This window comes from Lytechinus variegatus, chromosome 9 (genome assembly GCF_018143015.1).
Source record: "Lytechinus variegatus isolate NC3 chromosome 9, Lvar_3.0, whole genome shotgun sequence".
Lineage (NCBI taxonomy): Eukaryota > Metazoa > Echinodermata > Echinoidea > Temnopleuroida > Toxopneustidae > Lytechinus > Lytechinus variegatus.
In genome coordinates this window covers 15,236,055-15,259,011 of record NC_054748.1, presented here as the reverse complement: position 1 = coordinate 15,259,011, position 22,957 = coordinate 15,236,055, and the positions used below count along the sequence as shown (strand labels likewise).

General features: G+C 37.7%; 1 protein-coding gene across 1 annotated transcript in view; it reads left to right on the top strand.

The window, feature by feature from the left end:
* LOC121421048 overlaps window positions 1-22,957 on the top strand; it is a 92,501-nt gene that overhangs the window by 51,492 nt on the left and 18,052 nt on the right. The window contains exons 13-29 of the mRNA XM_041615647.1: window positions 2,500-2,655; window positions 3,440-3,590; window positions 5,179-5,331; window positions 5,867-6,063; window positions 7,482-7,632; window positions 8,060-8,288; window positions 9,269-9,426; window positions 10,005-10,127; window positions 11,097-11,263; window positions 12,325-12,493; window positions 13,787-13,949; window positions 14,460-14,692; window positions 16,994-17,166; window positions 18,405-18,603; window positions 20,160-20,582; window positions 21,124-21,360; window positions 22,191-22,275. Coding sequence (XP_041471581.1) covers window positions 2,500-2,655; window positions 3,440-3,590; window positions 5,179-5,331; window positions 5,867-6,063; window positions 7,482-7,632; window positions 8,060-8,288; window positions 9,269-9,426; window positions 10,005-10,127; window positions 11,097-11,263; window positions 12,325-12,493; window positions 13,787-13,949; window positions 14,460-14,692; window positions 16,994-17,166; window positions 18,405-18,603; window positions 20,160-20,582; window positions 21,124-21,360; window positions 22,191-22,275 — 3,167 coding nt within the window. The remainder of the gene's footprint in view (window positions 1-2,499; window positions 2,656-3,439; window positions 3,591-5,178; window positions 5,332-5,866; window positions 6,064-7,481; window positions 7,633-8,059; window positions 8,289-9,268; window positions 9,427-10,004; window positions 10,128-11,096; window positions 11,264-12,324; window positions 12,494-13,786; window positions 13,950-14,459; window positions 14,693-16,993; window positions 17,167-18,404; window positions 18,604-20,159; window positions 20,583-21,123; window positions 21,361-22,190; window positions 22,276-22,957) is intronic.

The window sequence follows — 22,957 nt, the reverse complement described above, 5'->3', positions numbered from 1 at the left end:
CACCGTCCTATACCATTCTACCCCACACACCAATCCACCCTTATACGCTAAAAGATCATTCCACTCCCTGTAACACACACCCACCCTCCTATACCATCCCACATCCTGCATCAACACACACACACACTTACCCACCCTCCTATACCATGCCAACCCACACACCATTACACCCTCACGCACTAACAGACTATCCCACACCCTGCATGCTGCAAACACTTATCCACCGTCCTTTACCATGCTACCCCACACACCAATCCACCCTTATACGCTAAAAGATCATTCCACTCCCTGTAACCCACACACACCCACCCTCCTATACCATCCCACATCCTGCATCAACACACACACACACTTACCCACCCTCCTATACCATGCCAACCCACACACCATTACACCCTCACGGACTAAAAGACCATCCCACACCCTGTTTCCCACACATACTTATCCAACCTTCTATACCATGCCACCCCACACACCAATACACCCTCACGCACCATAAGACTATTCCACCACACTTATCCACCCTCCTATACCATCACACACCTGCATCCCACACACACTTATCCAACCTTCTATACCATGCCTCCCCACACACCAATACACCCTCACGCATTATAAGACTATCCCACACACACTTATCCACCCTCCTATACCATCACACACCCTGCATCCCACACACACTTATCCAACCTTCTATACCATGCCACCCCACACACCAATACACCCTCACGCACTAAAAGACTATCCCACACACACTAGTGCACCCTCCTATGCCATGCCACCACGTACACCAAATCACCCTCACACACTAAAGACCATCCCACGCCCTTCATCCCACACACACTTATCCATCCTCCTACACAATGTCATGCACACCCCAAAATACCCTCACACAGTAACAGCCCATCCACACGCACTGTTTCACCCTCCTACACCATTTCCAACTGAATTACTACGATTGGACATGATCTTTAAATTGACACATGAAACGCCCATTTGAATAGATCTTCTCTGTGAAATGAAACACACCCTCACACACCAATAAACCCTATCACGCCCTGTCCCGAACCCACACACAAACACACCACCCCACACCATGTCACCCTTGCACAGCAATATAGCCTCCCACTTCCTGTCACCCTCACCAATACACCATCCGGCACCATGCGACCCTCACACATCTATCCGGGACATCTATCCACTCTCCTACAATATGGTACCTTCCCACTTATGACACCCTCCCCCACTATGGCACCCTCCCACACCTTCACCGCTCCGACACCTTGCCACTAGCTCCCACAACTTGCCAGCATCCCACACCCTGCCACCCTCCAATACGGACCCCCCCCCCCGCCCCCCACACACACACACACCAATGACACCAATACCAACCTTCCGCACCTGTGTATTTCTGTTGTACAGTGCGTATCAAAAAAACGTTTACAATTTGAAAAAACTCCTGTAAAATTATACATTTGTAATATCTTGAAGATTTTTCCTCATTTTTCTATTAGTACAGATCCATTTAAGCAAATGACCATATAACTGTCGGAAAATGTTTCCGCTTGAGTGAGCACCACTTACTTTCGAAAAGTAAGTGAAAAATGATTTGCGCAGAACTTTGAAATAGTTATGCGAATAAAAGTAGACCTTAATCATGAAAAACATGTTAAATTTGGCTAATGAAATCAAGTTGAAGATATCTTTTATTTTTTAAACTTGTTTCATTGCCAAAAACACTATGAAGTGTGCATTGCGCCCCACCCCACTCCCCCACACACTGAGGCCGTCGTGATGGTATTTGCTTTGCACTGAGCTGTGATCCACATCAAATGGCTTAGGCTTGATTTCCATTTTGTTAGTCACTGTCAAGCTTACGAAAAGTCTAGAGAAGCAAGTATTAAAAGAAAAATGAAATGTTAACCCACATTAAATGATAAAAAAAAAATGCTGGAGATGTCTGATATAAACTTTTGGTAAGATTCAGTTATGTCCTCAGATCCAGCTGGCACAAAAAGGGTAAAGGTTGTGCTTAATAAGTGTTGAAATTTCAATTTTGGTGCCAAAATTGTTCTAAAATGCTTGAATGTATCCGTTTTGTTTCAATTGACTTAAAGTGCATGGGAAATGTATGAGAAATGTTTCGCAGGATAAGTTTGATTTCGCTCTTTTCCCTCGGCACAGCGTGAAAACAATCATTTCTGCGCAAACAGATTTCTGCGAGCTTTACAAAAATGGACAGTGCTCACTCAAGTGTAACATTCTTTCAAAACTTTTACTTTCTTTAGATAGATGAGACCCAAAGCCAAGAATATATGTGAAAAAATTACCCACATGTTGTATATTTTTTACTTCCCAGGGCTTTTTCAAAGTGTAAACTTTTTTTTGATACGCACTGTATAATGTGAAATGCGCTATACAAGAACTCTATAATTGTTATTACTATACACGTGCCTCCGACGTCAACAGTGATTTTTTTTTACTTTTATTTTATTATAGGTTACGTTCCTCTCAGGGCATAATGTGGTTGGCATGATGAGCCGAAAGTGTGGGGATGAAACTCAAGGGTTCGGATGGCTGACTGTGCTTGATCTAGAATGGGTTCCTTCTGGAAATACAAATATTTCTCAACTCAACAGCCAAAAACTTCATAATGTAAGTTATAAGGATTTTTACTCTTCCTCACATCAGTTTGTTCATGACAAGTTGGAATGCGCCATGTACAGCCAGCAATACAAAAGCTGATGAGGGGTGATGATAATGGTTTAAACACTAAAACAAAATGTCGAACATCAGTCATTCATCAAATGTGAAATTCGCCATGGAAAGCCACCATTATAACAGTTGACTATTATCATTATTGAGTAGACTATATATTTAAAGTCCAATAACAAAGACGAATAAACAAATTTAATTAAGAAAAATGCTATTGATAAAGTGCTAATCTGTTTACCAACACTTCTCCTCCTCTCCTTTGTTTCCTCAAGCACATAGTAGCTTATTTGTTTGTTTTGTTTGCTTGAAATTTATTTCTGCGTTCAACATGTTCAACATAATACAACATAATCAATTATTACATAGATTTTACAATTACATGTATATACATTTTAGACACACGTATCATTTACGATCTCTTTCTGAATATAAAAAAAAGTATATGAAGAGTATTATTTAACTCAATTTCAGAACGCAGGAGACCGTCGTCATGAGCGACCTGCTTGATGTTGACGACGGCCTCAGGGTAAAAAAAGCGACATGTAAAACTTACACATTTTTTGACAAGAGGTCATGAGGGTGTAGTGCAAGTGCAAGTGTAGTGCACGTGTAGTGCAAGTACATTAGAAGAGGGGTCAAAATTCATCATTGTTATGTGTTACTCGCAATAAAAAAATATCAGTATTATTATTTATTTCTATTATTTATTTCTATACTCATCCAGCTTGTTCTAAACTACACTGGAGAGGGGTCACTTGCTCGACTGTACTTTAACGATGTGATTTATGACACCCGTGTTGTTCGAATAATTCCTACAGAATGGGGCGGAGAGTACCAGTGTTTGTCAATGATTCTGATGGGTTGTGACTACAGTGGTAAGCAGTGGTGGGGGGGGGGGCTTGGGAGCACTTGCCCCCCTCCCTTCTCCTCCTCCCCCAAAACAATATATATTCACGACATAGAAAAAACAAAGAAAAGGAAATATAGGACAGGAAATGTTCTTACTTTGAATTCATTTCTCAAAAACCTTTCTTCACATCTTTGTTGATATGTCATTGTGAATGTGCCTACATGTAACATTTTGGTCATCATTCTTTCGAAAGAACATTGGATTCGAATTCAAATTGCATAAACCTGCACATACCTGCCTATAAACGTTCCAACTACCTTGACAGTTAACCGTGGTAAGAGGGGTCAGCTTTCCATACTAGTGACATTTCCATGATAATTACAATAATGGCAAACTTACAATAGTTGAAAGTCTTTTTTAAATGAACCACTTTTTTGGATTGTATGAAAACGTATTTGAACATGATTGATACCAATTGCTCCCCCCTCGCTTCTTGATCTAGTTCAGATTGGACCTTGGTGTTTCGAGGTTCCCTTTCCCAAAGCTAATATGGCACATTGTCTCCCAATCTCTAATCAGCGCCAATCCCCTCATCTTCCCTACCCACCAAGGATTGGCGCTGATTAGAGTTTGGGATATATGTGCCCTCTATGTTAGCTTTTGGAAAGGGAACTTCCAAACACCAAGGTCAAATCTGGACTATTCTTCATCATACTCTTTCCCCATTCTCCTGCTCTCTCTGCTACCCACTTCCTCCTTCCTCTCTCCTCATTATCGTTTACCACTACCATCATCCTGTACGTTGGCCGAAAAACCGGACATGTTGGCTTAGTGGTAGAGCTCCACCTGAGAAACGGCAGGTCGTGGGTTCGATCGCAGTCCGAGTCACACTAAAGATTTTTTAATGGGACCTGCTTGCTTTCTTGAAAAGCGCTCGACATATAAATGGAGAATGATAAAAAAATATATCAAAATCAGATGTAAAATAAGAAAGTAATGATATTTCAAAATTCCGCTCATTTTGCACAAATTATTTATTTGCACAATTTAGTCACATGCAAATCACAGAGTTGATGATGTCCCTCACTATTTCATTTATTTCATTGTTTGAAATATACAATAATTTTTTGGGCAGATTTGACAATAAGGACCAACTGACTGAACCATAAAATGTTAATGGTTATTCCACATGTTTGTTTCCCAAGACAATGAGGAGAAAATGAGAATAGTTATGTCATATTTCATCTAATGAAATGCGAAAGAAAAGTGAGTAGGTGATGTCATCAGTTCCCTCATTTGCATATCGACTAGGATGTGCATGTAACTGTTTTGTGAAATTAAGCGAAACTTAAAGATCTCATATTTTTCTTATTATACATCTGATTTTGATGAGAGCTTGTTGGATTTTTCTCTTTTAGTCGAATCACCTTGTTTGTTGAGGGTGTCCTTTTGTATCTTACCAAAGATCACTAGCACACCAAGTGGGAATCAAACTCAAGTCAACGGAATCCGAAACCCCCGCTCTACCGACTGAGCAATCGCTCCTCATTATTATCATCATTAGTATGATTATTATTAGAAATAGTTGTATCATTATTGTTGTTGGTTAACAGAATATTCGGAGAGTCTTGATGACATAGATCATGAGCAACTGCTCACGGACGTAACCTGTCTTGGATGCAATACTGATAGTCTATCGCGGTGGCGTCTTCACCACTACGCATCTGATGGGTCAAGTGGAATCGCATTCCCAACACAAACTGAAAGTAAGTGTGCATGCTTTTTCCCACCACTAGAATACAATTACAAATAAATCAAATATCACATAAATAGTAAAAAAATACCCTGTGATAAAGGATGTTTCATAACAAATTAAAAGCAAGAACTACCGATATATTTATTTATTCATTAATTTTTTTTATTCTCGTCGTCCAGGTCAAGCCAAATGGCCTGTTTTTCACGGGAGCCCTGTCAATGTGCATTCATACAAACATGGCATACATACAAAAATAAATACAGTGAATGAAAAACAAATAATGAAAGGAGTTTTATAGAGAAAGAAGCATATATGAAATTATGAATGATTTGAGAGCAAAATGAGCGAAAATGTGATACCTTTATGTTAGTGATTTATGTAGCAATTGGTTATCCATAGTTAAACCACAACTTTAAACCTAACTTTGAGTTGAACCCGAATTCAGAATACGGGCCGTTGCACTTAGAGAGTACGCCCCTAAAAACCGCATGGATACTCTTATTTCGGGATTAATATTGACAATGTAATACTAACTTTCTCTTCAGAATGGGTTCAGATTCAGTTTGGACGGATTTTCATTGTCACGGGGTTAGACACACAAGGAGGAACTGGACTGAATATATCGTTTGTAACCGATCTTGAGAGCCACATAGACGAGTACACTCTCTCCTACCAGACAACCTTCGATGAGGACGAACAAGGAGCTTGGAGAAAGCTTGTTGATATGAGAGGCGAACCTGTGGTATGAAAACAGGGTGACACGACATGTGTTCCTGCGACAATTGCTCCGTTATTTATATCTCAGAGGGCAAAGGATTAGAGTCAGTACTGTAATAAGAGTTTTGGGTTCAGGAAAGTGCAAAGATAAGGATTATGGTTTATTTAATATTGAAAGTTTTATGTTTGGCCTAGAAGTGCAGATTTTCCATCGTAGCAATCGTCGCTAGAGCTAATGTCATGGAAACGAAAGCAAAAACTCTGGCCCGAATTCCCAAGCCCGAATCAATTTTGGTCAAGGTTTTAACTCTGTGTCACAATTATTAGAACTCGCCAATTACAACAAAATGAAAATACATTATTTTTTCATATTCGTGGGTGTCAAGTGAGCAGACCAATTGAAATTGAGAGATACCTGTCACTAATGGCAATTAATACTTAAACCACAACTTTAAACTAGTGTTCGACTTAGTGTCAGTCTCTTCATTCCTCGCTCCCGTTCAGTACTTTACTCCTTTTCTCTCTCCCTCTATTCTTGGTCATGTCCTCTTTTCTGTTGAGTTTTTAGTATCGTCTCGTATTTTTGTCATCTTATTATTTCTTGCCATTAATCACTATCTTAGTTCTATTCCTATCATTTCATTTTAACATATGGTATTTTCTTACACCTACACATGCGAATGAGTCCCATAGTGTTTATTCTTTGATATACCATCTTAGGGGATCCATGCTCAAGAAGCAATGATTTTTAGTGGGTCCCCTCATTTCCATGCAAGATTTTGTCAAAACTATTATACTAATGTTTTGAAATTTGTAGCAGATTTGTAATCATTGTAATCATATTTGATTTCCATTTGTAATTGTTTATATATATGATACATACTTGATTTGTAATTGTTTATATTGTTAATGATGGAAATAAAAATAAAAACCTGACCTTGAACTGAATTAGACCAGACCAAATACGGGCCAATATGTCCTATGTCAGTTCAAAATATATTCCCTTCTCTTTCCACTCCGCCCTTGTTTCTTGTTTTCTTTTCCTTTTTCTCCCTCTCTTCTCGCTACGTCAAGTTAAACCTTACCTTCAACCTGTATAGCATTTCCTCTTTTATATTCCTGATGGTAACGACTGATTTCGAATTGAACAAAAATGAAATAAGGTTTCATGACCAGTTCCTTGCAGTTTCCTTGACTTAGAAAGGATGAATCTTTACGAAATAAGGGTTTGTGTGTTTGCAACATTTTACTAATCTCTTTCATCGATTTTATAGAAAGGATGTTGCTTTATATGTCTTGATAATGATCGATTGTTTTCCATAAGAGCCAGAACTGCCACCTTCTCTGCAATGCTTATGGAACAGTGACGAACAGTATACGTCCATTCGTGTGGGCAGTTTCGACTGTTCTAAGAATTGATTCTGATTTGTTTCATCTAATCAGGTCTTTTACGGTCTCAGAGATCCATTCGGAGTAACTACCAGCAAGATCGATCAACCCTTCTTGGCGGTCCGTCTTCGCATTCATCTGCGTCAACGTGAAGACGTCTATATGGGCAGAGTGCGCTTCCGAATACGGGGGACTGAATTAATTGGTAAATATCCCAATCCCCCTTTCCTATGACTGACGTACCTTGTTTTACCAGGGCCCGTATCACAAAGGTTGGCAATTAAACCTACGCTTGATTTTGACGATAGATTGTACATTGTAGTCAATGGAATCAATCGTAGAAAAATGTTCTACGATCAATTGCTAAGTTTTGTGTTACGGGCCCCAGGTGAACTTGAGTCCCGTGAGCCACTGTAAGGGGATAAGAAGAAAAAAATGGACGGAAAGGGGAACGAAAAGAAAAACACACAACGAAAGGGGAAGTGAACGTGTCCTCGAAACTTTATCAAAAGAGATATTTCTTTCAGATATAAGCCGTTGGTATGATATAAACACACATAAATATATACCTGTATTAACCTCTATCACGAGTTCTGATCAACATGTTTTCCTTTTGAATCGATTTCTTTCAGATATCTCTCAGTTGTGCACTGACAATCAGATCCTCTTCAGAGGTTACTGCATCGGTGTGGTTGAAACCGAAGGCGACGGCATTTGCAACGATGCCTTCCTACCGGGTAGCTACCCGTTGGCCATCAAGTCGGAGGACATCCAGAATCTCCTCCTAGAGAACCGGGAGCGTTTGCCGGTGGCAAAGGAACTCGTCATCGGATTGAGGTCGGATGTGAATGGAGTTTACAGGTAGGTGTCGAGGGTTGCTTTATTGGTGGCAGTTCCAGGGATGAGTTCAGGACTGACCAGGGCCTCATCTTACGAAGAGTTGCTATTGTCGACCTCATCTGTATGGAAATTTGCACTATATCCTTTGTAAACAAAGAGGTGCACATCCAATTGTGGAAAAAAAGATGAATGTATGGAGTATCCATCATACCTATAGAGAGTTTTGCATTTTTCATGTTGGCGTAGCTAGTTCGCTTTCCAAGTTCTGGCAAATCGGATCAATCACAGCTCTTTATAAGATTGGACCTTGGAGAGGGGTAATGGTGTACATATGTCAAGCAAATAATGATTACATAGAGGAATTTTCTTTCAATGTCGAAACCTGTCAGATTAAGCAGAGATTAATAGCAGGAGGGGCATCGGTAGGCCTGTGGCACCCCCATGTGTATCCCTTCACTACCATGACTGTTCTAATCATGATGTTAGCTGTATGATATTATTCATGAGGATTTAAATTCCTTATTTTCGTTTCTGTATCCTTATCTTATATCCTTAAAAGGTTATTTATCTTTTTCCTCGTTTCAAAGGAAATTAAAATATCAACACGAATTAGAACGCTTTATGAATATACAACAAATGAAGTTTATTGCAGAAATTTGATGTATCCAGGTACATCGAACTCATTCAAATGTCTTTCAAATGTCTTGATTTCTATAGTATACATGAGTCTTTGATTTGATTTGTGGAGAAAAGGTGAATAAATCTTTTTTAAAGGAAAAAATGTATCCTTATCCTTATATATTAGATAAGCTAGCCATATTTGAAAATCGTGTCCGGTCACTAGAACTAATCATTTGTAAGTCATTAGCCAGCTTTCATCTAACCTAAAAATAGATAAAATGGTCACGTGATAGATTTTAGCCAATTATTTAATAAGGATTCATATCACCATCAAGCTTCTCAAATCATCTTATGTAATGTACCTCTTTTTTCAACTTTAGCTGGCCAGATGGCACTCCCGTGCTCTACAATAACTTTGCCCCTTTCACCGTGGCGCCGATAGGAAAAGAAGCGTGCTCTTTCATTAATTTCTTCAACTGTTTTGTTTGGGAGTTTTATGATTGCACCCCTTCAGATCGATCTACAATATGCCAGGGTGGTAGGTCATATCCATGTTATTAATCTTGTTTGATTTGCAGTGTAAGAAATGTTGATCAAGTCCACCCAGAAAAATGTTGAGTTCAATCAATAGAGAAATATCGAATGAGTATAATGTAAAAAAAAATTCATCATTAATTTGGTAGTAGACAGTCACAAATTGCCCCGTATTCTGGACCCCCTCTTGCAAAGAGTTACGATTGAACCAATCAATCGTAACTCTATGGAAATCCATCAGTGTCATAATTTCTTCTACAGGAAATTTGCAAAATGTCCTTTGTTAACAAAGGAGATCACACCAAATAGTCAAGAAATCAATAAATTTATTGAAAATCTTTTATATCGAGATTATTTTTTACAGACAAGCAATATATGTTGACTTAGGTGGCTTTCCATAGTTGCGATTGATCGGATCGATCGCAACTCTTTGTAAGACTGGCCTCTGAACTTGGGTTGAAGTTGCGGATTAACTATGGAAAGCCTGGTGTGACACAACATTCACCAAACAGTGGTGGCATGAAATGATGAAGCAAATATGAAATTCTAATATTTGTATTAAATTTCTACTCGAATCCATAGATTTAAACGAATGTTTGGTCCCTGGCCATAACTGTGCTCACAACTGTGTCAACGATGATGGGGGATATCACTGTGAATGCAGAGATGACTTCCGACTTCGGGTTGACTTTCGAGAATGTGAAGGTAGGATATTCACTCTTTCAAATCAATATGGATGCATGCCTGACATATCATTCCTTATTCGAATCGAACACCCCATCGAAATCATGAGTATCATAAAGTTTAGTACGACGGATGTTAGTGATTATTATTCTTATCAGAAGAATCCATGCAAATCATGTATTCTTCGAATTACTGTGTCAGTTCTGCGTACTAGGCCTAATGGATATAATCATATTTATATCTACTGGCGTAAAGTTTCACAATTTTGTAATAGCGTTTTTATAAATTTGAACGACCGATACTCTCTTTTTTAGCAATCTTTCCGATCTATTATTTTTAATCGTTACTATATGCTACTATAAGTTCTATTGATTTCATCAATATCATCATCATTAATTTCTTCTACAAGTGACACCTTTGTGTACTACTGACGTTGTCACTTAATATGGAAAAATTAAGATGAAACCTAACTCATCAAGGATAGCTGTTCTCGACGAACAAGTTACATGGACAAGAAAATGAAAAGAGTGCGCTGGTATGTTTGCTGAGTTGGTAGAGCGTCCGCCTCACAAACTTGGGGTCGGGAGTTCAAACCCTGGACAGCGCCAGAATATGGACCAACAATGGTCACACCAATATTAGTTAAAACACAGGGGTTGCTGTAACTGTGATTGCCGATCAACGGTTTAAGGGATATAGAGCAAATAGAGCCTCATACAATAGCTTCCGCGCCCACGATTAATTGGGCAACATGGATGTTCGGCGGATCTTTCTCGTTTCTATTTCGAACAATAAAACCTGGATTTTCTTTTTTTATTCATTATGAAAACACAATGACAAACCATTAGATTTAAGAGCATACTAAACAAGTTTGGCAATAAATCATAAATGTATTAATTTGATGAATACTAAATACATTTTCACAACTATCACCACTATTATTGATCAGATTCAGGAATATTAAGACGCAAGAAACTTTTATCATTTCAGATGTATGTTTCAATTCATTTGATGCTGGCTATCTTCCATGGGCAAACCTTCGCACGGGTACCTGCTTTCATCCAGTCCTTCAGATGGGAACCTTTGAAGAAGCTGTAGAGAGCTGTCAGCTTATTTACGGAAGATTACCTAGTCTACTGGAAGCTAATGATTTACAGGTGAGAGAGCAGTTTGACGTTGAACGCGTGCCTTCTAAAAAGAATTGGCAATCGCTTTTACCGATTAAAGGGGAATCCAGCCTTGGCCATAAAATGTTGTGTTGGGAAGGAGAAAAATAAATTAAACAGAATGGTGAAAGTTTGAAAGAAATTGGACAAGCAATAAGAAAGTTATAGCTGCTTTAAAATTGAGATCACTAATACTATGTAGATTTCAAATTGGCAACTGGGTAAGTAAATTATGACAAGGGGCAAGGACAACTTTCCCATAGGCCATGTACTTTATTATCAGGGATTTGTGGTTTTCTCCTAAGTACCCATTCCCCTGGGGCAGTAATCTAAATATAACCCATGTAGTATATTGTTTTATGTCCTTATGAAAAAAAAATATAATTTGAAATAAAACTTTTGGGAAAAATGACATTTTAGCCATAATATGTATTGGAGTACATGGAAGAGAAGTCCTTGCCTTACATCACTATGACATCCCATATGCGGCCAATTTGAAATCTCCATGGGTATAGTGATTACCAATATTTACAACTTTTAAAAATTCATATCTTTCTTTTTGTTTGTCCAATATTGTTCAAACTTTCACCTATCAACTTGTCTGATTTTTCTTTTCCCTATAAAAACTAGTTTTTATTTGGGTTAGATTCCCCTTTAACTTCATCAGTGTCGGTGCAATGTTGTGATATAAATATAATGGAGGAGCGCTAGAGCTAGAGCGTTCTAGAAAAGACTAAATTGGAAAATGTTGATGGTTTTATGCAGTGATACATGAGAATTTAGACTTGGCAATAAATCATGGCTCGTACATGATTATTCTTGTCGACAACCAAAGCCCAGCAAGTTGCCAAATATGCCTACTGCTTCCGTAGATTTTTTTAATTAAATGCCACTTGAAATGAAGTGTGTCGATCTTTCTATTTTTTTAAGAATGTGAAATCAGGTTGCATTGTTCATAACTCTTAGGGGTCTTTTAATGCTATTTGCATGATGGCTCTTGTGCAGTTTGATATAATGCCGAACATCATTTGTTTTATTGTTGTTTTGTACAGGGCTTCTTCAATATAACGGATGGTTTTCTTTGGGCAGCACCGCCTCCCGGCTTTGAAGCACCCCAGACGAACGACCCTCTCTGTTATGCAGCCGAATTTCCTGTCGTTGGCAATGTATCAGCCGGACTATCTCCATGCAACGGGACACTGCAGTTTGCATGCATAAGAGGTACGGCTAAATTTATGATAATGATAGTAGTAATACTACTAATAATAGTGATAATAATCATAACAATAATAATATCGATAACAATATTGTAATATTATTGATAATAATTATAATAGTAATGATAATAATAACAACAATAGTAACAATAATAATGATTATAATATTAATGAAAATAATACTAATAATAACAATAATAATGATAATAATGATGATAGAGTATTTATATTGCACAAGTACTGTAATAATGTATTCGACATCGATACTGCACCAATGTTGATAATGCCTCCTTTTCTATTGCGCTCATATCAATTGAAAGGTTTCCTCCAGGCGCGTAATAAATCAATGTTATAACTAGTAAATTTCAAACAAAACACTCTTGTACATACTTTGCTTACATACCTGAATGAAAAGCATAATGCGATCCATAAGAGGTGGACACGGACTTTAACTAGGACATTAAGATGAATTAGAAGACATGATATATGATTTCAAGTTTATTTGGAAAAGCTGATGAGAGGATGAGATAGGAATTGTGTCGGCAACAGAGTCCCAGAGACGGGGTGCAGCAGCAAAGAATTGCTTATCCCCTCATGTCCATTTTGTTTTGGGTTCTTTAAATTGATGAATTAGATGCGAGAAGAACATGTAGTAGAAGAGGGATGAATGAGACAGGATATAAGAAAATGCTAGGTTATAATCTCTAATATTACTCTCTTTATCTTGTGTACTGTAAATACGGTTCTTTTTGGCCGTTTCACATTTTGCTAATGTCTTTTTTGTAAGTCACATATGCAAGTTTGTTTCTTTCCTGGTTTATATGTTTACATGTATATCTAAACTAAGGACCCCTCTGTAAACCAGCGTTGATATGTTGTGAACACTGAGTAGGGCATCCCCCGTCTTTTAACTGATCTATTCTCTGTAATTGTAAATGTATATATCATTGTTTTTTGTTTTTTTTCCCTATTTATTGGTAACTTATTGATAACATTTTACAATTTTCTTCTTTTAATCAACATCATTCACAGATGTTTATACAGACAGCTCAAAAAAAATATTTATGATCTTTCACCAAACATTGAAATCGCAGATGGAGATATGGATTTGGGATATGTCACGGATAGCTTATGTGACGGATTGCATAAAAGTCATATATCATTGTTACTGTTTTTAATTGACGCAAAATTAATACAATACAGAGGTGAAATTGAAGTTCTTTCAACAGAGTATCCTCTACTATTTTACTTATTTTTTTCATTATTGTTTTATTTGCTTTTTTGTCTTCGGCCTCAGACGTCTCCAACACCAAGATACAGGATCTCTTGGATGACGACGTCAGGAATATCACCCTAGATGTCTCTTTCGGCTACATTGAATTGCGTGCCTACTCTCCGTGGTATTATACAGGGACCACAATATCTATTACCATCGTTGGAGTTCCCGGACTGCAAACAAGGTAAAATTTTCAAAATCCGAATTTTAAAAAGACCGAGATTACGTTTAAAGCTGTCCTGCTTGGTTTCTACGGGAGTTACCATAAGCAGAAACATAAACAGAAACAGATAGATGTCGTGTGGTCCAGTCTAAAAAGGATCAAGTCCGTAATTTTTCTTGCTCTAACAAAAAGCACCAAGTAATTTCAAGTGCAACTAGGAACGTCCGAGAGTCTTTCTTATCAATCTGGCTGTACCCAAGATAGCTGTCTTCTGAATGTCGTACATCCGAAGGTGAGGAGAGATCTTGGTTATGCAGGCTTCCATTCCCTTCTCCACCATTCCTGAGTGACCAATGATGACTGGTGTGACCTCTGCCTTCACGTTCCACGTCCTCTCGATCTCAATCCAAATCTCAAATTATTATTATTATTGTTATCTTTATTATTATTATTATTATTATCATTATTACAATTATTATTATTATTATCACTATCATTATTATTATGACTCGTCGTTTCTCACCCCTTTAGGATAGATATATTAAACATGGAATTGCGGACTTTCAGCGATGGTGTGCAAGGTAGCAGATGTTTGGATACACTGTCCATCTATGATCCAATGACACAGGGCTATCGTGAAATATGTGGACATCTTCCACCGTTCCGACTCATCATGCCAACCGATATCGCATTAGAGATATCGATAGGAGAGCTTCAGGTGACCATGGAACCCCTAGGCTTCAGTCTGTACTACGAGATAGTTGGTAGGTGCTTTATATGCTGTCTTTCAACAAAACTCCGCTACTTTCAATTTAAACTTTTCAGTCGGATAATGGGGGCGAACAAACATCTTTACGATATTGGCTTGTCTGAATCTAATTTATATACATTTTGTTCTTCCTCTGTTGAAAGCATTTCACATCTGTTTTTGGACTGCCCTGTAACTCAACAATTTATTTAAAACTTCCAAACCTCTTTTTTGAACAATGACGTGCATTTGAATATGAATTTATTTTTGTTTGGTTGCCCTGACGCTCAATACTCTACTGTAAACCGTTATATTCTTTACGCTAAATATTTTATTTTTTTCTACACGTTGTAAGGGAGATCGGTTGTGTTTTAGTTCTTTTAAGAACGTATTGAAACGCTATTGTAAAATTGAAAGGGTTCTCAGTCAAAAGCATCATAATTTTGTTTTATCAATAAATAATATTACGCATGTACAGTTGTTGTAAACATGTTCGCTTCATGATTATTCTGTAAATTGAATTGCTTTCGTGTTTGATTTTGAATAAAATCTTTCTATGAAAGAAAAAAAAAGTTGGTAGATGCCCCCTTTTTCATAAAGGGTGATATACGTAGTTAGTTAAACCTGGGTTAACTCGGACCACACTGTTAAGAAATGCCAGTTGTCAATTCATTCACCAATTAAGAAAAAATCATATCCTGCTGCAAAAAAAAAGGTTTCAAAAGTTAATTGAGTCCTGAAATGGAAAGAATAGGAAAATGCAAACATGAAATTATTTTTTAACATCAGTTGATATTCTATGATTGCCAGCAATATGGATTTAATATTATGAGGCCAAGCATTCCATAAAAGTGTGGTTTATCATTTTAATTTAGAATAGGTTTGAACCTATGTTTAATTGTCAGGATACGACCCAATTACTATAGAAATTACTTAAAATCTTTCTTCTTTTTTCTTTTGCTTGTACTTCGAGATTTGGGTAGGTGCCTTGTGAAATTATGTGGATTCTTGCATTAGATTAAAATGAGATGTGGTGTGGATAGGAAGGTTTTTTTTTATTAGCTGGTGGACGTTGGCGTTGGGTATCAGTGGGATTGAGGGAGGGAGTATATGAATCAATCTGGTGCCAATTTTAGGAATACAAAAACTATTAAAGGTCAAATCCACCCCCAACAAAAAGTTGATTTGAATAACAAGTAAAGAATTTTATAAACATATAATGTTAAAGAATATCAACATGTAGGGTAAAAGAAAGAGGTGATATTAACAATTTTGTGTGTGGAAAATAGCTGAGCAATTGTCGCCGGAGCAAATGTCTTGGGACCAAAGATTTGGCTTCACAACATAGTGATATACAAATGAAAGAAATGAAGATGTCACTGACTAACTGACTCACTATTCTAACTTTACTGCTAGAATCACTGGCGGATCCAGGGGGAGGGGCGAAGCCTGCCCGTGCCACCCCCTCCCTTTGAGAAGCACATTTAAACATTTTAATGTAAAAATGCAGTTTTAATAGAAGTGCCCTCCCCCCCTTTAAAAGTGAAGACCTTTTATTTTGGCTTGCCAAATTTTTCGGCAGAAAATGTGCCACCCCCCCCCCCCCCCCTCTCCTTGGAAAATCCTGGAGCCACCCCTGTTAGAATCATGCAATTGAATAAACCTAATATGACAGGCGGTTTCAATATCTTCTGAATATGATTTAATTATGTCCCATATTTTTTTTCATTGAATCATAACTTTTCAAGACTTTCAGAGGGAGCAGTGCATTTGATTAGACAGCTTCCATATTTCCTGTATATGATTTGATTATTTCGCATAATTTTCATTTAATCATAAATTTTCAAGAATTTCAGAGGGAGCAATGCATTTGATTAGACAGCTTCCATATTTTCTGTATATGATTTGATAATTTTCATTGAATCATAACTTTTCAAGACTTTCAGAGGGAGCAATGCATTTGATTAGACAGCTTCCATATTTTCTGCATATGATTTGATAATTTTCATTGAATCATAACTTTTCAAGACTTTCAGAGGGAGCAATGTTTTTTATTAGACAGCTTCAATATTTTCTGTAATGATTTGATTATTTCGCATAATTTTCATTTAATCATAAATTTTCAAGGATTTCAGAGGGAGCAATGCATTTGATTAGACAGCTTCCATATTTTCTGTATATGATTTGATAATTTTCATTGAATCATAACTTTTCAAGACTTTCAGATGGAGCAATGTTTTTGATTGGACAGCTTCCACATTTTCTGTATATGATTTGATTATTGCTTATATATTTCGTTTAATTATAACTTTTCAAGACTGTCAGCGGGAGCAGTGCATCACAGGATGCGGGGAGAGCAGTCTTGTTTATGAGGACGGCATCCTTGGAACGTCCCCCTTTCCATCAACCTTCTCACCATTCAGTGAATGCCAGGTTCGAGTAATAGGACCGCCAGACCAATACATCGCGATCAATTTCACGGACTACAGAGTAATATTTTAATATCTTATGTTTAATAAAAATCGATTCAATTCAATCAATTTTTGAAGTGTTAATAATAAAATAATGGTTGGCGCCACATAATAACAATACAGATGAACAAAGTAATAAATGAAAATGGGACATGCGCGCAAAAGCCATAAAAAAGGCTTGTTAAAACGTGCATACTTAAGATATGATAATCAATAAAATGAAATTCATTATTTGTTAAGGATGTGGTAAGTGCAAAATAAATCTATACTTATTTTAAATAAGTATAGATAAGAATTATAATTTCATCAAAAACAAAGCAACTATATCAAACTAACATGAAACAACTTTTCCTTCGATATCGGTGTTTCCTTATGCCAATCAGCTACGAAAGAAAAGAAAATAATGATAATAATGAAATAAAATTGATATAATTACATAATATTTTGAAAATGAAATCATATCCTACCCCTTTATTTTATTAAATTCCCTTCTTTATTTTGTTTTTTCGTTGGCCTTGGGCTTTTGGGGGTGGGGTCATACCCCTATCCCCTCCCCCTTCTTTATGCAAATCAATTTAGTGAAATGCATATTCAATTACAATAAATTTGAAGTTTTTTAAATGCTATAATGGTAAATGGTAATAACTTTTTTAAGTGATTGCTAAGATAGCATCAATGCTTGTAAGCAATTAAGCAACTAGAGGACCGACGATTTAAGGTTCTTTCCGAGGTACCTGGTAATGAGGATCTGGATGGCTTACCAAAGGGCACTAGCGCACCAAATGGGAATCGAACCCGGGTCTCCGAAATACGGAACCCCCAGTCTAACGACTGAGCTATCACGTCTATATATTCTGCTATCTTGAGAATGCTAATAAATCATACTTTTATGTAATATCAGTTTCATGATTATTTCTATTGGATAATTCTCTCAGACACAGTCATAAAACTCAGGTTTTATATTCATTGATACACCCATATGTAATTAGATAACCGTTCAGGTATCATAAGAATGCTAATGAATAATACATGTATCATTACCAGTCTCATGATTATCAATTGGATATTTCTTCTCAGAAACACAAGTCAGGTTTTTTCATACACCCATAAATACTTAGATGACCAGTTCAGGTATCTTTAGAATGCTAATAAATCATACTTTTATGTAATATCAGTTTTATGAGTATCCATTGGATAATTTTCCCAGCACTCATTAAAGTTTGGTTCTCTTTATTGATGCACCCTATACGTATTTAGATGAATACTGTGGGGTCTATGGACATGTGCTCTGACCTTCTTGTGCTCTATTCACGAGATGATTGGAATCAACCTATCGAGAGGGGATGTACTGTTTTCCCGTCATTTCTCATCACAAACACCAGTCAAGTAGATGTTCGTCTCTCTCTTGGCTTAGAAATGTCTTCAGACGGATTCCAAGCACTTGTCACCTTTGTTGGTGGGTTAAGTTTATTTTTCTTCAGTGGGCCGTTTCATAATTAAAAGCTACTTTAAGAACGACTGTGAACCTTTCTTATGCGCTAAGCCATCACCATTTAACATTTTGGTGCGTACCATTTACCACAAAAAAGGATCACCAGTAGTTGTTAAAGTCGCTCTCAACTGACGAACAGCTTTACGAAACGCCCACCACGGCTGGATAATATATGTGACCGGTCATGTCAAAACCAACACGTAGTTGCTAAAAGGAAAACAAAAGAGATTTTCAGTGGCCTTAAAAAAAGAAATCCTAAGCTTTTATATGATTTTCATATCAAGATTTTGAATCCAATTTCAGATTTTGTTACTAAAATATCAATGTTTCTATGGACTTGCTCCTTCATACTTCAACTATTTAGTCACTGTGTATAAGCCAACATGTCATTTACGTTAATAGAGCATGAATTTATTAGTCGTACCTCCAATATCAGCAAAATCATATGGCGAACGTTCGTTTCTTCATGCAGCCCCCGTTTTATAGAACAAACTCCCAAATTCCCCGAAAACAATCGACTCTGTCAACAAATTCAAAACAGCTCTCAAAACATGTATATTTAAATGATACCTAGCCTCATCAAAATGAACTCACCAACACTTCTCTTCCTATCCTTTTTTTTTCTCTCAAGCGCGTAGAGACTTGTTTATGTGTTGTGCGCTATACAAAACCTAACCACTATTATTAAAAGTATTAGTATACAACTCTTTAAATTTCAAAGAAAATACCACACTCGAGTACCTGAAGACATGTGGAATAAAATAATTAAATAAGAGGTCCAAAGAAAATGGGGAAAACATGGTTCGAAGATCTGGACTCAAGTATGAGATATGTACACTGCAATCTCGATATAAAAAAATTCCACACATTTTAAATAACTTTACATACTTTCGTTACCTTGTTCGTACTTAAAATATGCCGTTTGACGTTTTCGTGAGGACTTTCTCATTTTGGACTTATTGTTTAATCTTATTCAGACCAAACCATTATCACTTAATAAACAAGGTCGACTATGATTATAGAATGAAGATTCCATTTGTATTTGTTTGCAGTGTTAAAAAAACCTATTTCCTTGAGTCATGGAGATGTTTATTTATAATTTTTATTGTGCTTGCAACAGAATTCGGAAGTTACGATCGACATCGTAGAGGGGCCACCCAGTTCCTGTAGGCGACGGGTTTAGGGATTGACGTCTGAATTTTGTAGTAACATTACGCTTTGTACCGGATTTATCCCTGGAACATCGAGTTCCATGAGGCAATACTAACTTCTGAATTCTGTAATGACCATGCGTTTTGTTTAGTGGCCGAACATTTCCCCTTGGCAAAAGATTAACTTGTTGATTGCTGAATTCTGTATTTCCAATATACTTTATAGAGTGACCATCCAACTCCAGTAGGCAATGGGTTAACTTGATGAGTATTGAATTCTGGAATTACCCTTGGTTTGTAGAGTGTCCAGAGAGTTCCAGCTATGGCAATGGGTTAATCGTCTCTCAATGTTCTTAAAACTGTATCTAGATAAGCCCGGGTGTTTCGAGAGCAGCTTAGACCAATGCATGTCTTCTTCCTACGAATGTGGCGGAACGTCGGGCATCATCCTGTCCCCGAACTATCCAGAACTCACCCGAAGTGTCGAGGTGTGTTCGTGGACCATCACAACTCCCGTGAAGTCCTACATCAGGCTCAACATCACAGACTTCGTCTTCAACCTCGATTGCACTCGGCAACGTCTGGAGATTATGGAGCAAAATGCAGAGACAGGGGTGCCTACACAACTGGCTGTATTCTGCAGAGATAATCCACCATCGGGGATCTTGGAGACTAATCTGAATTCTGTATCTGTTGGGCTAAACATCGAAAACCGAATGTTCGGGATACGGATGTCATTAGAGTACGAAGCAGCCTACTTTGAACGTCCTTATTCCAATGGCTCCATTTCAGGTAAAAAAAAAAAAAAGGCCGCCAGGGGGTTCTGTCATTGCAAGATGAATACACCGGGCTCGTCCACAGATGCATTAAAAAAGACATGTTTGACGATCGGGCGATGTACGATCGTGCACCTAGTGAAAATGGCTTCTCTGTATATTGCCAATATATTGTATCATGTTACAAAACCTTTTATGGCGTCTACCTAGTGATGACAGTGTCGCCTTCTCTCATGGAAGTACTTTGTATGAAATATTTTACATAGCTCATTTTTTCAGCGCTATATAGCCTCTTGATGAGTCAACTGTGCCTATTTCTAGAAATTTTCACTCCTAAAAGCAGTAAAGTCCACATTTGAAAGACGCAAATCTCTCACCCTCGAGACTGGTCCTTCGCCTCAATCTGAGACGAGTGTGTGTGTGTGGGGGGGGGTCTGTGTGTGTGTGTGTGTGTATGTGGGTGTGTGTGTAGGCAAACCATGATCCGATGCCAGGTGTAGGTCTAGCTATACTTCACCGTTTGCTATGTCGTTTGTAATTATGTTATTAATTTGTAGATCAACATTGCCCACCCACTGGATCGGGTGACACAAGAGCTTGGGACTATTTCAACGGGAACTGCTACCAATTCGTCCAACATCCAACTGATCTGACATGGGTGGCTGCCGAAGACGAATGCACAGCCATTGCCGAATCGGGCCATCTTGTCAGTATACGAAGTAGGGATGAGGCAATGTTTATCCACTACATGCTAACGTCACAATGGCCTGTGCAAGGAATTGACACATACATCGGTACGTAGGATGTTCTGTAATTGAAATTATGTCCGAATATTAGTGGTTCGAACATATAGAGTAGAAACAACGCTGGAAGGTCAGCAACGCCCAGAATGAAAAATACGGTGTTTAATTCCGATAGTTCTCTTTCGAATGTTGCACGTCTCTTAAAACCGCCAAATTCTGGTACTTTCAACTCGATTAATAACGGAGTAAAGTCATACTATTCGAAAACCATGATTGCTGTTAAAACCGCCAAATTCTGGTACCCTCAACTAGATTAATAACGTAGTAAAGTCGTACTATTCGAAAATCATGATTGCGTTTCCCGACAATAACAATTGTTTGATTTTTGTTTTCATTCCACATTTTGTGATTGAATTAATCAAATTCATTTTATGTTGTTGATTAAGTGGGTTTCCATCTGGGGGTGCTTCCGAGCGAGATTCCCTGTGTCTAGGGTCGTGATGTATGAAATTAAGGCATCACTGACTTGGTCAAACCTGCAAAGTGGACACTCGGCACTTGGGTATTAATAAGAATGGGCTTTACATACATCATATTCCAGTGGGCACTAGCACTAAACATGACCTTTAAGTCATACTTAACTCTTTGTGACACCCTTCCCCCTGGGAATACAAGAATGCATCAAGTTTATACAGGCACACCAAGGCAGTATAAAAAAAATTGCGCAAAACACACTGATTTAGATTTGTAGAAGTCAACGTAAACGTTTGTTAATATTTACCCGTATATATACGCAGATAATGTATGATACACATTTCATATTATAGTATTTTGATAATTTGTTGTCTGTAATATTAAAACGCAATGTAATTTTATGTCAGGTTTGGGTAGCAGAACATTTAGTGGTATATTTCAATGGACGGATGGATCCCCGATGACGTACACCGATTGGTACATTCCACCTTTGTAAGTAAATATATTCTATACCCATACTAAGCATATTAACAATGACATTTGTGTAGTTGCTTTCTTGCATTTATCCACATACTGTACATAAAGAAGGGTAACATACGGGACTTGCACACACACAGCCTCGCCCCAAGCCTCTTTTTCTCACGCACACACACTACACTCGCCCACACCTTAAATGCACATTCATTCTAAGTATACGATCGCACACACGCACCCTCACACACTAATGGTAATGTATATACACACAGCCTCCACCATACCGTAATGTGCACACCCTTATTGACACCCACACACACCCGCACTACGACCTCAGCTTCTCTGTAAAGCACATACCCTCACCCACTCACGCACACGACCTCTTACCTTTTCTCTCTCACACACAAACACCCAGAACATCTCCCCAATGGGCGTACACACATCATATGAACACAAATGCACAATGCCCCCCCCCCCTCTCCTTTCTCTCTCTCTCTCGGAAATCCACAACCAAACGAAAAATGCCGTAGAAAAGTTTCCTTTTTTGCATTAATCACTTGTTTGCACAATCACGTAGGCTCATTGATGACTCTAACTTAATGATGACGCAAATTGTTCTGCGATGAGAAGCCAAAGATGTAATGATGATGATGCTAAAAAAATAGTAATGATAATTGTATAATGATAAAAAGACGCATTC